At 38.8% G+C, this 19,998-nt stretch overlaps 2 protein-coding genes across 10 annotated transcripts in view; both read left to right on the top strand.

Moving 5' to 3' along the window:
- The window catches only part of Larp7 (La related protein 7), an 11,264-nt gene extending 9,730 nt beyond the window's left edge, over nucleotides 1–1,534 (top strand). For all 5 annotated transcript variants that reach the window (XM_022798916.2, XM_086983994.1, XM_086983992.1 and 2 more), the window contains exon 9: nucleotides 83–1,534. In XM_022798916.2, coding sequence (XP_022654651.1) covers nucleotides 83–550 — 468 coding nt within the window. In that variant the 3' untranslated portion in view covers nucleotides 551–1,534. The remainder of the gene's footprint in view (nucleotides 1–82) is intronic.
- Nucleotides 1,535–5,903: 4,369 nt separating this feature from the next.
- Nucleotides 5,904–19,152, top strand: LOC111248324 (retinol dehydrogenase 5-like). Of its 5 annotated transcripts, none has more exons than XM_086983997.1 (7): nucleotides 5,904–5,985; nucleotides 12,486–12,794; nucleotides 15,791–16,069; nucleotides 16,402–16,554; nucleotides 16,943–17,105; nucleotides 17,353–17,470; nucleotides 17,744–19,152. In XM_086983997.1, the coding sequence occupies exons 1-7, from the start codon at nucleotides 5,919–5,921 to the stop codon at nucleotides 17,969–17,971; spliced, it is 1,317 nt and encodes a 438-aa protein (XP_086840123.1). In that variant the 5' UTR covers nucleotides 5,904–5,918; the 3' UTR covers nucleotides 17,972–19,152. The 5 variants fall into 5 exon arrangements, with proteins under 5 accessions (XP_086840123.1, XP_022656206.1, XP_022656208.1 ...); XM_022800471.2 differs by lacking the exon at nucleotides 5,904–5,985 and adding an exon at nucleotides 7,535–7,899; XM_022800473.2 differs by lacking the exon at nucleotides 5,904–5,985 and adding an exon at nucleotides 8,024–8,588.
- The last annotated feature ends 846 nt before the right edge of the window (nucleotides 19,153–19,998 follow it).

Raw genomic sequence — 19,998 nt, forward strand, 5'->3', positions numbered from 1 at the left:
TATTACCTTGAATGCTCATGTAACTGAGGAAAGAAAATAACCACGTTTTCCGTTTTGATTGTGTTTTCACGTGCTGCGATAGGCCTTGATGCGCGTATTACCCGGTGTCGCCTATGTGGACATGATCGAAAACGACCCAGTCGCCTTTATCCGTTTTAATAGTCCTGAGGAGGCAGTGGCTTTTAGCATATCGTACGGCAATCAACAGAGCTGCAAAGATGGCAAAACAGCCGACCAGCCCGGATCAACGGCTGCTGAGAAGGATGCAATTCAAAATTTCACTATCGCGCAATGCACGGTCCTCGACGGACAGGAAGAGGAAAGTTACTGGCAAACAGTCGAAATGATGCAACAACGAAAGAAGCGATCAAACCGAACAAAAACTAAAGATGGCGCCAACGTGAACAGTTCTGAGAAGGATGCACCTCGTAAGAATAATCGACGACCGCGAGGTCGGCAGAGATTGAATGAGAAGTATAAAAAGTATATTAATCAGGCCGAGAGAAAAATTGAAATTCGAATGAACAAGCGAATTGTATTTGATAACTAGGTACACCTTATAGATATGGACAGAGATATAGAAAATAGATAGCATGCGTTTACAATCTGTTGAGCTTGCTAGGTTTGTTTGATAGGTGAATAGATGGCGCGAGTCGTTTTTTGTTTTCCCTACAGCATTTAGAATGGACGAAGTTGATAAAATACATCGAGAGCTATCCCTTTTTTATTAGAACGTTACGCTTCTAACCTTTGAACTCTGATTCGATTCGCTGGAAGAAATGTTGATTGGCAATCGATTATAATAAATTTTTGCAAAGTGGGCTACAGTTTACAGTAGTGGTGATGCTCGTGGTGTTACTACTGCTGCAAAGAAGCCCAGTTCGAAAATATTAACGGAACAGTATCTCTAGCAGAATGTTGCAGAGACAGACAAGCAAAATACTGCTGACTCTGCTTTCGTCTTCGTTTAATTCAGTTTGTTTTCTTACTTTGTACACAGAGAGATAGGAAGTATTATGCAGTGTACTGTTTCTTGTAAATCCATTACCTATCGTCGCCTCTAGGTACTGCGCAAACCCGTATGTCGTTATAGTTAAGAATTAAATTGCATACATTTAATACCGTATATTGCAGGAACGTCAGTCTACTTATGGAATCGAATATTATTATGTGCATTTGCTATACATGTATTGTCGTGACTATTAAAGTTACGTCTAGTTAATTTTGGATATGATTTTTGGAACATCCGTGTTGATGAAATACACGTCTATTTTTTCTTATTTGGCTAGTTGTAGGGGGCCTAACAAAAAAATTGTTCCCTTGCCATGGAAATTTCTCCTGACTTTTGCTTGAGCCAGATTTGATGGCCGATACAAGATCGACTCCCCAGTGCACGTAGATAGGAAAGTTGCGCTTTTGTAGATGTCTTTTGACTTCAAATAGATTTCTCACCCAACATGGATTGTACAGTCAATTGAACATTGATGTATACATGTATAATAAATAGTAAAAATTATCGTTATTTGCTTCCATACTCGTTTGTGTTTTCAATACACTCTAAATCTTTGTTCACATGCTTACATTTTTTCCGACTTTTCAGGCTGATAGGGATAACATTTCGATGAAAGTCGGCGGAGATAAGATTTATATAGGCTTAATAAAAAACTGTCTCGTTATTAAAGTAACATTCTATTTTTAGCTTTCCGTATCTATTAGAGATCGCAAAGACTGAAAATGGTAGTACTTGGACGCAAAAGTGTCTAAAAACCTGAAGTCGCACCTCTGGATTGGCTTTTCAGTTTTGCGGTAATGGTTTTTTGTGCATTCCGCTTTGAAGTGTATCGATTATCGATTATCACCACGCGGAGTAAGGTCCCTAAATTGTCAGTTCTCTAGCTACTCGACCGTTACTGAACCGTTTGCTAGGAAGTGAAAGAAATACGATCTAATCGTACATACAAACTTTCATTGCGGGAAACCAATTGGTATGCCTCTTGAACCTTCTGTGTCTAAAATAAAAATATTAATGTTTTGAGGTAATACGCCAACAGATCTTGTAAACATGTGTATCTATACAAAAGATTAGGTACGTATACTGTTGTAATTATTTTTGCTGTTTTAATTGCGCTTTAAGTTGTGATTTAAGTTTGCTAATACTGGCCAGTGACAGGAGCCTCTAACTAAACTACAATCAACGTTGGCGCTACGTTTCGGTACATATAATAATGAAACTTTACGGCTTATGAGTCTGCATACAAATGATACCTCCATCTGCTAATTGACTGAGGGCTAAGCAAATTATTATTGCAACGATGCTATTCGCTATACACGTCAAGTTAAAAGTTTGACCAAATAAATACGATTCATATTCTATATAACTATGTTGCCTTGTGAACAAACAAGAACAGAGTCACAGATAAATGTGAATCTCTGCTATTGTATGCAGGTTCGCAGAATGTGGCCGCTGGACAGAAGCTTCTGATACGAGAAGCTTACGGCAATCGCTGCATTGAACATCGATCTGTTGCTGTTATTGTTGGGATCCAACGCTAAACGAGATTTTAGCTTCTAGGAAACAGCTTTTGAATATCTGAATAAGACGTGCTTAACGCCTTGAGCCGCCACTAAACTGAATAGGATCCCTTATTGAATAAACTGTGATTTAGTAAAACCTGGTAAACGTGAACATGCGTGAGCGGTTTGCATCAAGTAAGTGTTAGCAGAATCGTCGAGAAGAGTTAAACGATTTTTCTAGCAGCAGTATACAGTTCGACTTTATCTAAACAAAATGTTTATGCACATGTGTATGCAGAGGAAGCACATTTTTAAAAAGATTGTTTTTTTTTTTTTGTCCACTAACGGTGTGTCTTCGTTGACTAAGAAGTAATATACTTTGGGTTTTTAGTAGGGTTTAATATAAGTAGGGAGATTTTGTTTGATGACTGTGTATGAATTACAATAAAGGATAACATACATTCACCAATGAAACGATAGTAGGATCATTCACATTGAGGTTGAAATATTAGACCCAACCTCAGTAAATCGAAGAAGCATGTGCTTTGCTTCACGACTGCGTCTGGCAGATTTAATGAATCTATACTCGTATTGATTGTGTGTATATGGCGACGCGCATGTGCGCCAGTTTTCCACATAGGACATTTTCCGAGCCTTGACTATATGATTATGTAATCGGCCTTTTTATGCATTGTAGACATTTACTTGGCGTAGCTTTAGTTTACAGACTAGAGTTAAGTAGTGACAGCTGAATATCTGCGAGGACAGTCATAGTTTTTTTTTAAAGAATATTAAGTAGAAGTTGGTCAACATAATGATAAAACTATTGGTTGTTATTAAGCATTTGCGTAACAACGGAGACAACACATACGGTGGGGAAAGGATCTTTTGACAGTACTAGAAAAGTTTTTACTGTAACTGTAAAAGAGATTTTGCGGAAAAACCGCTGTAAAGCTGGCTCCTTAGATTATAAATAGGTAAATGTGGATACACTCATGTGGTATATTATCAAAATATGTACGAATCTGTAGTTAACAAAATGCATATCGTATATGTAACCTATTGGGCTTCAAACGAGCTATCTTTGGTTTCTCCAAAGTCAGAGTTCGCCTGTGCAAGTTTTTCAGCCGAACTCGCACTATTCGATAAAGGAATTGATAATAAAAGAAGATTTCGTATCTCACTTCTCTAAAAACGCAAAAATAGTAATTTGAAATGGTTTCAGAAGTTTTGTATTTATATCTAAGGCGAGCCAAAATGTTTTATATTTAATAAATACAGTAAAATAAAGAGTACACAGCTCGGAAAACCTCGACAATACTCAGTGACGTTGCAAAACCAGATTTCCGTTAGGGGAGCGTGTCTAGCTTTGTATCATTCCTATATAATACATCTAATATACTACGTTCAAATTATGAGTATTGCAGTGAAATGCCCCACGTACAAACCTAGCCTTACTTAGAAATATCACATCACATCGCTTATTGCTTCTTATTACATAATATTCGATTATAGAAGCCTTGCTTACATCTCGAGGTGCGCATCATTTAACGTATCAATAAAGAAATGGCCAATATTCACCATACAGCTTTCATAGTATAATATCATAAAATACCCAAAATGGTTCACTCCTCGATACGTTGTACCATCTTTTATTATAGAAAAGAACCTAGGCATGTACTAAGATGCTTGGCGTCAAAGATACGTCATTAACAAAAGGATCCGCAAGGATGAGTTATCTATCGATTGTCTGGGTTTGCGCTTCTTTATTTTTCCTATTTCTATCTATAATCTAATAATAAGTAATCTAAACATTGCAAATACTTTTCGGACGGACAATAAAAGAATCTATCTATTTCCATCCAATTCCAAAAGACCGATAGCCGAAGAGGTCGGTTTACATCAACCAAAAACGAACGTCATACCAACGAAACAGACCAAAAAAGGTCTCATGGGCGATCCTTCCTTTATATCTTTTCTGCAGCAATGTCAACAGCTACGTCGCATTTAACAGGGCGACCAATCATTCTACACTTACTATTGCGACTATGACATCCGCCTTAATCAGGGCGACGGACACGACAAAAGAGAAGATATGCTTGTCTCGAGTGCGACAGGGTATCGCAATGGTCGGGCGAGACGCCAAGCAGCCTTTCACCTGTAGTAGGTCATTCCTAATAGAAGTCCATTGAAGGAGACCTGCACGATATTTTCAGTTAATATTTGCCATTTCGCCACGAACCATTTTAGCCAGCTTTTTCGCAACGTTTGTGTGCGGCAAACTGATAGATGTATTATTATACACCTTACCTGATTCTTTAAATTTTGAAATTCGACCACATTTAGCATTTGATCGAACCGTCCATGAATACGAACCCCAACAGCCACACTCCTACGCCGCTAATCTCCAAATCGCTTCGCTCAATGTTTCTATTCTGAGTGCCCAGTCGCATTGTTCAGGCGTTCCAGACCACTGAGTTGTATATTTCAAGTTGTCCTACGATAGTTAAAGTTAACGCAACTCATGCAAATAATGTACTCTACTACTTTTCGTTTGAAGTATTCGCACTTCACGGCCTTATGCTTTGCGTTTCGCAAGACATTAACAGTTTTCGTCACATTTGATGTAATTGAGATTCCGCCTTTAAACGATATATATAATACAGTATCATAAACATTCGTGTGTGAATAAAGGCACGCAAAAACAATAAAAACTTGGCTGTTAAAGCGCATGCTTCACTCAAAAGCGACAAATTAGTTTGCTGAACACGGCCCAAATCAGGATAAAAATAAAATAAACGTTACAACTTGCACGCGCCTCCTGCATGTAGATACGTGATTATATAACGAACTTAATGAACCATGCGGCGTACAGAGAGGAAACTGGAGCCGCGGGAATTTCAATTAAACAGGACGAAACAAAATACACTCATATGTTTTCTACAGGCCAACAGCCGACGAATATGTCGCGGCCACATAATCTTAAGCAGTAGGATTCTCCAACGGGTCATGTTTTATCACTGTTCTGCTGACATTACAAGCTACCCTTGAATCCAATCATTGCGTTTATACTAACCAAATAGCAGCACGGAATGATTCGTTAGCCTGGACGGCATCGGCTTATGAAATCAATCATTGTAGTAGAAACTAAATCATGATGCTTAAGGGAAACACTTCAGCAACACACAGATTCACTGTGCTACATTTAAAAAATAGATTTACCACCAGTCGCTTGGAGGAAGTTGACGGTAACAATCACGAATTGCCTAACAACCGTAAACATTATTCGCGTCATCCAACGCTTCACGGACGTCTACAGCGCCATCGCTCGCGTTCGTCATGACTCATGTCTGGTCCTAATGTTAAGCAGCTCAAAGCCAGGTTTTCGCTGCAGATGCCAATGGATGGAGCGAGTGCCGGTTTGCCTATTGACTTGCCAATTTTCGTACGGGTTGTCATTCCATGGTCGTGGTGAGTCTTGGGGACGGAGGTCATGTTACCATATTTGTGCATACTATTATGAGCCTCTTTGTCCTCTAGCAAGACATGGTTAGAGCACAGGTATCGGACAGGAACCAAGCGTTAGAGTAACCGAAATCTCTCTTATCGTCAGATAAAAGTTCATCAAATAAACATGTGCTAAGAAAGGTTCTCCATATATTAAAAAGAACAAAAAAAAAAAAGCATTCGACACCTTTGCCACGTAGCTACATGTTAACCCTTTATTTTATATCATTTTCGTGCTTTCACTCGCATTGGAAATGTGCTGTAAAACATACTATTATTACTATTTAAAAAATACGACTGTTTTTAAATGCTTATACAGAAACTGCTTCAATCAAGACTGTTGTACGCAGTGACGGGCAGCATCTTGGTTGTCGCTATATAGAAATACTTCAAACCAGTTAGGTGAACAAGTAGGACAAAGGTAGTTGACTGTGATAGCTAAATACAATGAGGTGCTTATTTAGCGTCGCTAGTGTAGAATATTGTGTAAAAACAGTTATAAGAATTTATGCATTGTGACACGCTGGTTAGTTTCATGCGATATAATCGTTGGGAAACTTCATATACTTTTGACTTACTTCACCTATTGAACCTAAATTATTCAAATGCAAAGGCCTTATATGAAACTATATCGACATGTCTCTTTTCGGGACTACCCTTCCCAAAAACTTAGTTGCAGCAAATAAGCTTCACGATACCATCTGCTACTGCAGAGAACGAACATCTTTATTTGACGCTATTCAAACGAAAAGGGGATTAGACATTGACTTGTAGAAAACGGAAGCTTCATCCGAAACGAACTGTGGACTTCGAATAGAATAAGTTCTCGTGCCATGCCAAAGGCACAGATCACACTTTAGGCAAATAGTAGCTGTTGAAATCTAACCTCTAAGAGGAGGATATCGTAACTTTTATTTGTGTATGTATGATAGATATGAGTTATAGTACTCATAACACTCCTTCAGTATGTCCGATGGATGTAGCTTCACATATAAACCTCTAACAGTGCTCTACATGTAACAATACATCCACTAATCGTGGTACAATCATGATAAATGTACAAATATGCCATTATTTGTCCGTGGTGTATGTAATCTGATATATATATATATACAACAAAATGTCCTATAAAAAGCTAACTTTTTATAAGACAATTTGTTGCTAATAGCTTCGCATGTATGTTTCTCTCATCTACTTCACTTTTGTATTATCATTTACATGTAAAAATTTGGACATGTTAATTACATGTAACATTTTTACGTAAATTAGCACAAATTGGAACAAAAAGAAGTAACCGCTGTGACCGACGTGTCCTGCACTCTTCAGTAACTGTTCTCTATGAACTAGATTTATATTTACATAGACATGAACAGTTTTTCAATTTAGAGTGTGCTAGTACATAGATAGCTTGTTTGCCTCAATCAGCTTCTTGCCTATACGTTTTACTTCTGGTACTGCCGCCATTTTGATATTCGCGCAGCTGCAGATGGGGTGTCTATCGTTAACACGTTTCGTTGTGGAGCTTCTCTCCTAGTCGCCCGCTCCATCTCTCCATCGCCGTCATATCATCATCACAATCGCCGTCAGCAGTTGCCGGTGATATGCGCTCCGCGTGTTCAGTTCTTCCGTCGCTCCACACGCTCTGTCGCTTTCGTTCTATCGCCTGTGGTAGCAGAAGCAGCTCTATGCATTCTCAACGCATGCGCCGCGACTTTTACTAGAAGCTCTCATTGTCAGCTCTTGCTGAACTTCACATGCTTGCTTCATGTTAGTGCCACTACAGCGACCGCTGACGCAAATCAGCGCCAGTGCTATGGCGTGGAGCAGCAGCATTGAACAAAGAACTGATATCAACACCTAGGACGCCGGTAGGCACAGGTAAATAACAACCATTTTCGTTCTTTCTTATCGTAATCTACTCCTTTTAGCATCGTCGTTGATAAGCCACTTGCAGCAGTGTAGCTGCCCATCAATGAACCTGCTTGAAAGCTCTACCGAAACCGGTCGTCAGAGTCGCGTCTCTCCTCGTTTCTCTCATTGCGTGTTCGCAAGCCCCTATCTACTTGTATGTTTATCGTGTCGTGGGGACACGGTTAACTATGGATAGTTTATAGCCTTGGAAAGAGTCGATGCGAATATGGAGTGTTAACGTGAATGTACTCATGCTCGAGCCTTGATTAACGCTTCTCTTTGGCGACCGTCAAAAAATGGCCGACCGACGATTTTCTTCCTAGAGCCGTTCCACTGTCAACGATAACAGAAACACTATACGGAAGACAGACGTGCGAGCTGATGAAGAAGTACTTTTTTGTGATTGTGTACATTATACGTAACGACCAAAAGCAAATCGGTCTTCGTTTCGGCTGAGTGTTTTACGTTCCCGGTGTGCACAACTCACGACCAATCAAACTCGCAGCTGGTGGCTAAGCATGGCAAAACGGCCGAGATCTCAATAACGCTACTGAAACTACGCCGAAATCCATCGCTCCAACGATTTCATCAACGGAGTTGTTTATCAGATGGACGGCTAGAGAGACCGAGTTTCTTGTATTACTTGTACAATTGCGGTAAATTGATAGTGTTTCGCTATAAATAGCTATTGTTGATTGGAACGGTGTCGTCCTGTAGAGAACTCAGCGTCTCTTAGTATTCGACTTCTTTATGCCGTTAAAGATATCTTTCTTAGAGAAAATACCGGACGCGTTCACTAGTGATAACAACGCGCCAGTGGACAGGTCTTTTGGTGTCCTTTGATTAGCTATAATGACAAACCGTTCGTAAAGATTATCGCAGTCACACGAAAAGTTTTGAAGTAGTCTTACTCGGAGCAACCGAATTCAAGGGTCGACTACAGCCTGTGTGAGTTAGGGACGATGTTGATGAGAATAAACGGTAAAGAGGGCCTAAAAATGATTAATAGGTAAAATGGGCGCATACAATACGAGTAATTTTATTTAGCTTAAATAGTAACTTTACATACACTTAAGTGTTTGACAAGTAAAAAGACCCTTAAATTATGCGCTAGGTCAAAAAAGCTATTATAGATTTGTATTCGCAGTTGTCGCAACAACCCCCAGCAATAATTTCTTAGCAATCAAGCGCACTTGTTAATCAACTATAATGACTTAGTAATTCATGTATATTTGGGGTACATAGCTTTTGGTAAAAACAAACAAAGAATAAAAGTATCGATCCTCTGTTGTTTTCTGAATCATACCGCCATATGAAACGCCACTTTGTATTCTAATTTCTAGCATAAGAAGTTTGCACGTTTTTTTCTAATTCAGAATAGGCCTTAATTGAAATATGGAGCTGGAGTTTTACGTCATCGTGTAACAGGTTGATCCTTTTGTGTGTCGTACCATACGAATGTGGAGAAGGTTTGCTATGTACGTGATGAGCGAGATACCGATCTGATGCAGGCGTTACATTTTTCCGCCTTTATTATAGATGATTTTTCCTGTTCACTTATGGTTCATATTTTAATATAATCTTATAAGTAGTATATATATTTATATGAAAAACAACCTAATCTATATAAACTGAGCATTTGAGCGAAGATTTCTCCGCTTGCAATGTTCAGTCTGCGAGGCACCCTTTCACTAGGGTGAGTTAGACCTGAGTTAAAACGTGTAATATTTAGTAGAAAATCAGACATTTTCAAAATAACAACAGTACGCTATCCGCGTAAATAACGGAAACAGTACCGTGTTTGTCGGGACGTGTCTGAAGTAGGGAATATTAAGCATATAGAAATTGACCTATTCGGCTCCTAATTGTGAAAATATTATATTAAAAGCTGTTTTCGCAAAAATCCAGTTCACTCTGGGCCAATAACAATTTAGTTATGGCCGCTGCACTTCTATAGCAACTCCTACTGCGCATTACTTTTTACTCTTGAATCGGACGGATTTCTCCTGAAGTCTACTTTAATCGGCAAACCCTTGAACTTCTATAAATCTATTATATATATATATATATATAAGCTTGTCGTCGTGGGTGTAATTTTTCACAAAAGCTTTCCCGAACTACTAATAAGCTACTTTATACGAGCAGTCGACAGTGAGTGTTTGAGTGATTCCTGATGGCAGCAAAATGACAGAAGAATTGTATTAGAATTTGTTTTAACTGTAGAATAGACGAACATATTTATCAAGCTTTTTTTTTATCTATCAAGTTCTAGTTAGTTAGTGGCCATCTTTTCTAGTACCATTTATCACCAATAAAGACACCTTTATTAATATGTGTCTTCCAATATACTTCAGTATTACCTAATAAATGATCTCTAGGTTAGAGCTGTATGTATATCCGTTGCGGCACGATGACTTCAAATAGTCTGGAGCCAGTAATAGACTATTTACTCTACTTTCTATTTATTGATAAAAGCAGTAGCTTGCATTGGACGGCCACTAGTTACCGATGATATCATAATTCTGCCGCTTGTAATGATGGGATTTCGAACGTTTTTTTTCCAGTTATACTTCTAGCACCCATTATCCCAGTGCGCGCATACCCTAGACTCTTACAACTCATCCTTATAAGTCTTCCCTTTTCTTTGGCATTATAATTGCTTTATGTGAGTGTTGCTTAATTTTTCCCTAAACAAGCTTTTTCCAGCCAGACATATATGTGATTAGCTGAACCACACGTTTTATTAAAAACTGCTTAATTCTATTTAGATTTTCATTCTGTACTAGGAATTTGGCACTTGTACTCATTTTGTTCTATGCTAGTTAGATTTAACATAAGCAAGATAGGACTTTTGTACTCAGTTAGTTAGGAAAAACGATGCGATATGAGTGACGGGATGTTTAACAATGTTCGTCGAAACTAGCAATGAGCATCAGGCGTTGGTGCAGTGGGTCTTCAACCCCGTGTCGAACAAAAACAGTCGTATATCCCATTAACAATTGCGTTAAATATGTCTCCAAAATTATCTTGATACGAGCGCGGAAACACGAGTCTAGTTCAAGCCATTAAGATTTCATGCCTTTCGACGGGACCATAATTGGTTCCAATCCATTATTTGCAATGCGACCCTCGACCCCGAGTTTCTAGGGTGCGTGAATTGATCCATAGATGCCTTGTAAAATAACATACTTAGAATATCTAAAAATTTTGCCTATTATTATTCTGTCCACTGCAGAATACTTCGCAGCAAACAAAAAATAATACTGAAAGTGACTGTGTTACCAGGCAGCTGTTTGGTGCGACCTCCTATTTCGTTAAGTTACCATACGTTAACGTCTGCTGTACCAAACAGACGTAAACAGCATATTTCCTTATACATTTCCTTTTTATTACCAGTTATCTTGCGTCACTCTCGGCCCCGTAAACAGGTTTGATATTATTCGACTTTTCTTCCCTTGAATATCCCGTGACGTTGACCAACATTTTTTATGTATGATACACATGCATAACGTGTAGTTGCAGGTTCGTCATGCACGTTGAAAATGAATTATACACAGTTGACCACAATGCGAAAGAGTAAGCAGTATTCTAGGATACTGTACACGTTCGGTATAATTAACCGCATTAGAGTCGCATCAAAAGGCAAACGATAACAGAAAAGTAGTTCAATTTTTCTAGGATAGATTCTACCACTACTATACTATACCAAAATAACGACACTCAGCATTGTTAGGTTGTGATGTAGTCTGGATAGGGGTACTGAAAGGTCCGTAGTGGGACAGAATGAATTTTGCGTAGATAATAATAAGCAGATACCGTGCTAATACAGACGATCATCGTAGTAGACAGTATAGGGTAAACGATATCGGGCAATGGCGGAAAACGATTCAGTGCATAGTAATTAGACAAGGTAAAGCAATTTAATTCAACCAGTTTAATTTAGCAGAACAAGTATTCTAGCTAATACGTATAGAACCTGCTTTTTCAAAGCTGTAGATATACTTGCCTGTTTTGCGTGTAACACGTCAGTTGCAGCTTTTAGAACTCCGGCTGCTAAAATCTTTGTCAGTCAGAGCTTCAATAATTGTTTTGCGCCTAATTTTCATTATATAATAATTACTGTTAGCCGTGTTTATTGGTTTCTACGAAGAAAATTGTATCTATTTCTATTTTAGGACTTATGAGCGGTTTGCTAGAACTTTCAAGTAATTTTAAGCCAAAAAATATCGTCAGACGCTCTCCATTGCCCTAGTATAGTAGGCGAATCCACTGCACATCGACGAACGGTGGATCCCTGCATCGCTTTTTTGAAGTGCCAAGGTATAAGCATCCGATTATAGGACTAAAAAGGTCTGGAACGTTTTACTTGTGTACGATTATCATTTGCCTTATGTCAAACAATGACCTGGAACTGGAAGCTACTGAAAGCTACCAGGAACTTTGGGTCCTTTCTAGCCCACAGAGTTTAAACAAGAGCAAGCTTATGGAGAATAACGACTTAATTCCCTTGAAAATCGATTGATGAATAATAAACTTTTCATTGTTTTCTGCAGTACACGAGAATTTACAGACGGCCCCGCGCAACAGCTTCTACATACCGAACCAGCACAATTCGTCTTACAAAATGGGTTGGCTTGCTCGTCTACTAATATGGCTGGTGTGCGGCGTCATTTCTGTATTCCTGTCTAGCCGGGCCATTGTCCGCGAGAAGCTTCTTGTATTAGCCGAACAATGGAGGGTTCCTCCATGGCTCTATTTGTCTCCGATTTCTCTTACGATCGCTTTTTTAATTGCTCAGATAGTGCTGATTGTCCTTAACCTGGTCCGGCTGTCGTCGAAGGGAAAGGCGGTCTTCATTACAGGTTAGTTCTTTTGGGGTCTGTTTATTCAGTGTTTACAAAATTTTATTTTTGACTTTATTGTGTCACGTAAATTAGTAAAGTAAAGTAAAATTTAGCAAATTTCCCCATATGGACATCAAAACCAGAAGTGGGTTGAGCCGACTAAGTAATACCGACTCTATTTCTCGTGCTTTACCGCTAAGCAACACGTATATGCTTTTTAAATAAAACTTAGCTTTATTTATTTTTGTATTAGATGAAGACTATCAAGGCTCAGTATCCTGAGGTAGAAAGACTCAAAAGAACATACACAACGAGTCGGGCCAATCGTTAACTCATTTAATTAACAACTAAGTTACCTTTAGGCAATTTTTTCCACTTTCATTGAGCATTGCACGCGTGATGAACGTATAAGTTTCTGACTGGACAAGCCACATGATGCTTGACTTGAAGTTTATGGTGTGACACGTTAAAATATTTAAAGTTAAAATAGTTATTTACTAAATACAGTATCGATAGTTGACTTGTAAATAAAGAATGTATACTCCTGGCACACACGGCTCGTCTTGTGTCTTGTTTTGCCAACTGCAGCAAACGTAGGTAAGTACAAGTTAGGGTATATAAATATAAATAGACGGATATGACATATGTATGTGTGACGCTACACAGCGGGTTTTGTATAGTTGCAATTCTGTCGCTAATTATTGTCTATATTTATATATATATAATTAAACATAAAAAGTAGCCATGTTTATTTTTTTTTTAATTTTTGCTCAGCGTCGCGAATTGCCTATCTGTTAAATATAATCGCTTCCTTCATCCAAACACTTCTTTTTTTTTATCTGTTAATGCTTAATAATGTAATACTTGTTGCTTGTCGTCTAGCTACTTACTGTTTCGAATACCCCCAGGCATTTATTTGTTGTCTACGCTATCTGCTAGGTAATCGGTCATGTGTGACTTTGCACGAATGGTTATGCAGGTACTAATGCCATGCTTTCTACAGCGGAGACCCCAATATGTCTTATTATATTTTTATATCTCGATGAATATAGTGCTTTGCTGTTTACCGTTCAGGCGTTCAACTAGCGATATGTTACTACGAAAACAGATATTTGACGCTATTATCATTTGTGGAATGAAGCGTAAAACGACAATAGCGTTTCACCCGTTCCTCTTTAATGCAGAAAGCTAAAAAATACTGTCATTGAAGATCATTTGTATAATAAATAATAACAAATGAAGATGCCTTTGTTTTTTATTTGACCTGAACCTGGAGGTCCCCTATGGCAGGCTTTTGTTATGAGACTGCAGAAGTCGCCGTATCTTTCTCTGTTTCAGGATTAGACACATCCCTTATGTATAGCTGAATTTTCTACACGTATTTTTGTCACTGTGTTTATATATATATATATATATATATATATATATATATATATATATATATATATATATATGTGGTATATAATAGTGGTCAGCTGGCAACAATTGTAAATTACGCCTGTGTATTTCCTTATTCAGTTCCTTAATAAAACATAGGCTCAAAGGAATACAGGACTTTGGACCGTGAACCTTTCTTTGAATCGCACTCTACATCACACGCATGGTATTCATTGCTTACTTTTGATAGTATCTATTGTTAATAGAAAAACATGCCTAAACGAAGCTTGTTACGACTGAAAATTTTCCGGGCCTCCGAAAAGCATAATGGTTCGCTATATGAGCAAAAATGAGACATATTTTACAAGGGAAGATCCAAGTGAAAGGTCTAGTAAGGCGTGCTATAGCGAGAAGCTTATTTGCTTGGCGGAGGAGTCCCGGTAATCATTATTGACCTACGATACATTTCCGTACTCCTTAATTATAGAAAAAATGCATGTTATCAAGTTATTAACCACAGCTCCAATTGGTCAGACCGAGAATCGTACCGATTAAATACCCTATTGATATTATATGTCGTAATATTACCTATAAGGCTGAGTAACGTCATACGAGACCGTAAATTTTTCGTACTTTAAAAGTTACCCTGTACTCGTGAAAGTTTCTTTGGGTCCACTATATAAGCCGCATTAAACCTTTATAGCCAATGATAAAAACATCAGAAAAACTTATAACACTCCTTTTCCCGCCGTCTGAGCAACGGTAAACAAACAAAACCTATGATAGGATTTTCGACAATATTTGCCATTCCAATGTAGTTTAGTACACTCTACATGGAACTATGATTGAAGATAAACGAGCCCTCTGTAAACAAAAGCTATAACAGCATCTGCAACTATAATTAATGTGGCCATTTGGCTAAATAGCATGTGCTGATGACTGTCTGATACTGCATCGGATCCGCCTGGCTTTTTTTTGGGGTCTTGTTCTTAAACCATGAATATCGAACCGGTCGGCCCGAAATATATAGAGAACGCTCATTCAGATCTCTGTTATATGCCGTCCGACTATCGGAATTCGATTTTTACTTGCTTTCCCAGTTTTCTTTTCCGCGCGGCTACCGGCAGAGACAGCCAAGATTGGACTGCAGTTGCAGCAAGAAGAAACGCTCTCCAATGCCCACTTGTTGGGATTAACCCTTCATTTTGCATTGAAAACACTTGCTTATATTGAAGGTATCCTGCTATGTTATAAATGCCTAAACTGCTAGTCCATTACTTAGTGCTCAAAAAACTAGTGAACTACTATAGGATTTGGTTACATTAGAGGAAAAATCGAAGTGAACATTGACGGTAAACAGCAGCGGAGGATCAATCTAAATTTCTTATCATACCTACATATGACGTTGCGTTCGGCACGAGTGGCCAATTACTAAGCAGAATTTCGGCTACGTTACTGAGCTAAGGTAGCGCTATTTACTGTAGAATTATGGTAGAACTACTCACATGCCTTTCTACACACAGAGTCGCTTAAATCAGTCTATGACTGCTGGAATTCATTTATTCCGCCGTGCTTCTTGGTATCGAGCATTACCAGCGAGCTAACCGAATATCATATGCTCGTTAATATGCTTACAGGGTGCGATAGCGGCTTTGGATACCATTTAAGTTTGAAGCTAAGATCTCAGGGATACCAAGTATTTGCAGGATGTCTCTTTCCTGAAGGTTCTGGAGCCGTGAAATTGCTCAAGGACGCGGGTGAGGCAGACAGACTTAATGAAGAAGGTAGTAGAGCCTCAAAAGGTGCCGGCGACAAAAGCCTGGAACCGGGATTAACTGTCGTACCCTGTGACGTTACGAGCGAAGAAAGTCTTCAACTAGCGGTCAAAGAGGTTAAAAGCCATCTCAACGGACAAGGTTAATACGCATATACTGAAATAACAATTTACTTAACTCGTCTACATCAAAGACTAAGCTAATTAGTTATACCATAGAAACTACTAGGGTTAACGCCCCAGACCTCTGCAGGTGGTCTTTTGATCACTTCTGAAGGCTCTCGTCGAGCCCGATTACGCTGTTCTTACTTTATAAGGCTAAGATCACACCACACCCACAGTCATCGAAGACACGTTGCAAAACCTTAATAATCACAACTGACAAGCGAACATCGGTTCGGTAAAGCCTCTTTATAACACGAGATATAACCGTTTAACTTATCCAGCATGTGGCCCTTTGTGCGCCTTTCGCAGAGCTGTGGGCGGTGGTCGCTAACGCTGGGATCGGCACCTACGGGTACCTCGAATGGATGTCGATAGAAAAAATACAACAACTATTCAATGTCAACACATTTGGAGTCATTCGAACGTTCCAGGCGTTCGCACCACTTCTACGTAAATCAAAAGGTTTGATCTTGCTTTAATTATTTGTTATCTGTGAAAAAAAAAACTTAGATACTATATTCAGTAAGCAGTATCGGTAACTATGCCAAGGATCCCTATCGGTCCAGCTCCAATCCGCCTACCATGGGGTCGAAACAAGATCCTAATAGTTCTCATTATGTTTTTGTTTGGCAGATGTGAGTCGACAAGGCAGGCAGCATCAGTAGTATTTTCACTTACTATTGAATAAGTACACGAATTTGAGTGGCGGCTTGTTCGTCAACCTGGATACTTTATATCGATATAGCTGCTTTGTATTTTCACTCGGTGGATCATTCCTTATCACAATGTGGTTATTTGTGCAACTACATAGGATTTCTAACGCTTCGTTTGGATGATTGTCTTCTATCAGGACGTTTGGTAGTTACTACCAGTTGGTCAGCGCGATTTGCACCGCCTACGCTTGTAGCGTACTCGATGACAAAGCACGCCGCTAAAGCGCTGTGCGATGGCTTGCGAGCAGAATTGGGTCCGTTTGGGATTCAGGTTTGCTCTATCGAACCCAATATGTACAGGTCTGTATTTCACTGGCGTGTTCGTTTATTATAGTATATTTAGTAGGGTACGTTAATGGAGCTGGGATATCCAGTAGGTCACTAGGATTAGGTTAGTTGTGATGAGGCACTCTAGGCCGGAAGTCAGTTAAGAACCTAAAACCTAATTGCTTGTTAACATTAAGCTCTTGTTTATAACGCTTTACTGATAGAAAGTTATCGTTGGTATTTCTGTTGGCCAATTACTTATTATTTCATTCAAATTTAGGACATCAATAATACCAGTGACAACCAAGGAGCTCGACGGTCAATGGTCTGCGCTGTCGGCTGAACAAAAAGAAAGTTACGGGACAAAGTTGTTGAAGAGAAGCCGCATCATGACACAGGTGAGAACTCGACGTAGTTCGATGTTCGAATGTTTGAGACTCTTTTTTTTTTGTAATTTTAAGGTTTTAGTTGCATAACGAATATTCTGTTTCTGTGAATCAAATTTGTGAAAATTTTGAAGTCAGATATCTTGAAGATTTTCAAGCGTTATTCTTCTATCCCATTTGCTTCGACAACCTGTAACCCATGATTGATACATTACTTTAATAAGGGTTAGAATAAATTAATACGCATAATGTATTCCATGTCTGTGGGTTCTTTTTCTCTGATAGGACTTCGGCTATCTGTGTCAAGACGACCTAAGGTTCCCGATGTGGTGTTTTGAGCATGCTATTAGCGCACGATTTCCGAAGACAAGTTACGAATGCGACCGGCTCTCAACTTTTTTATTTTCAAAGTTAATTTCAAGTCTTCCCACTGAGTTTATGGCGTGTTTCAACCATAATATACATTACGTGCTGGCTCTCGGACGAAATTTTTTACCAGGACGATATGGTTAAGACTGACTTATGTACAACGACAACCAAGTTCAGCTTTTTGCACGAATACTACGTTTCTATAAAAACGTGCACAGACATATAGCGACCTAAATGTAATCGCCTAAACATATTCAGCACTGTCTAGCCGCACACAAAAAAAAGAGTCATTTCGAAAAAAAAAATGCCGAACAAAATTTAACGTTAGAAAAATACGTGGCGACCCGACCGCTGACCGACATGTCATGCTACGTGCAATAGTGACGCGTGTACAGTCTGAGTTAATCCGAAATTTTTTACGAGAGCAATACAATGGTAAGATGAGGCAAAAATGACTAATGATCTTTTAGGTGAGTAATTGCCATCAATTTATTGAGAGAACTTTCCCTGCAATGAATGCTTTTTGAAATTATGGACCGCTAATAAATTGTCGGTAAAATAATTACACTCTATTTTCTTTACATTTCCTAAACGTTTCAGTTTGCGGTAGAAGATACGATGTAATTAGCAGTTCAGACCCTGGTTATTTTAGACAGCCCGTTGTCTAGATTTCTAAGCATCGCGTATTCTAAATGATTCAAACTGCAGAGAAAAATCTTCACAGTCATAAGCCTGCAATAAAAAGCCGCTATTTTTAGCAATGAGACTTTTGCCTTCGACAAGCAACGAGAAGTCGTTTTCGAATGGACCAAATTTAGCTTAGCAAATTTATTGTAACATCCAGAGCTGTAAATAGTAACCTTTATACCTATTTAATCAGTAATTAATTACTGCCTTACAATGTCTAACTTCTTCAATTTTTTTCTCGTCACCTGTAAAATGGCCCTGCAGTAAAATAGGTTGAAGAGCGTTGCGTTAGTGCGTAGATGAGTTGTGTCGAGTCTCCTAAAGGCAATAATCACTATACCTTCAAAAAGCTAGTTACAAAAACAGCTAACTTAAGTGAAGCCATGAATTAAGCGCAATTCTGTCAACGTCTTACAGTTGCTGGCAGTTGCCCTTTGAGCAGTATGGATCATCGCATAAATTGTGTCTTCCAGTTGTACCAGACAGTGATATATTTTAGTCCCAATTTTTCCTTTATATGCCCCTCGTCTATTTTACGAGCTTTAATAGTGATGCGATGATTACTCATACGTCATTACTGTATCTATGTTTGTATATGCGTATTTAATAAATTTAAATAAACTCGAAGTTACAATGAATTTTTGTTGTCACTACTGCTGTTTAATGCGCGCACGGTGTGTCGTATTAAATCCTAAGGTACGATGCTAGGGTCTAATGTGAGCAGCCTCATCTACCTATAAATACTGAGAAGTACGAGTTCCCGATTCGAATACCTATCGCAGAGTTACCCGTAGAAAGGGAGTCGTATCAATGTGATAGGTTCATAGTAAGGGAGGTCGTACAAAGGTGGCATTTGCTTATTTGCTTGCGCCTACATAGCCATATCTCTTGAGCGGATACTGGAGACTGGAATGTTTCGAGGAAGCCGATTGGAAGATTTAGAATGCTAATCTTTACCATGGAGAACAGAACCCGAAGCGATCTTCATGTGCCATCGAGCACGTACTATACGCACGAAGCAGTCGATTTACTTTGGCAAAAAACGTATCGTTTGGGTTTGAGCCTACCTATAGCCTGCTTGTTTTAAATAATGAAAACTTCGAACACTGTGACGTGAAGCCTCGCTGTAAAGTGCTCAGCAAACCTCTACAAAGAGATCGATCTTTCTGTCCGCTATCTCGTTCAATGAGTTGATTGTTTGTATGTATACGCTTTTCGATAGCTGCAATACTTATCTTTCTCGAGTTAAGGATCGTGGAATCAGGACATCGTATTTACACATTTATCACTCGTTTCGTCTCAGGAAACTGGCCGATCGCGCAGTCGCTATCAACGATTATTGTTATCTAGGAATATGCCAATATTTTTAACGAAGTATTTATAATAGCATATTTCATACGGTGTCTACATTTCAGCGATAAGTCGCAAATCAAAGTGGTGTACTACGCAGTATATATATATATATATATATATATATATATATA

This window comes from Varroa destructor, unplaced genomic scaffold (genome assembly GCF_002443255.2).
Source record: "Varroa destructor unplaced genomic scaffold, Vdes_3.0 BEIS01000003.1, whole genome shotgun sequence".
In the NCBI taxonomy this organism is placed as follows: domain Eukaryota; kingdom Metazoa; phylum Arthropoda; class Arachnida; order Mesostigmata; family Varroidae; genus Varroa; species Varroa destructor.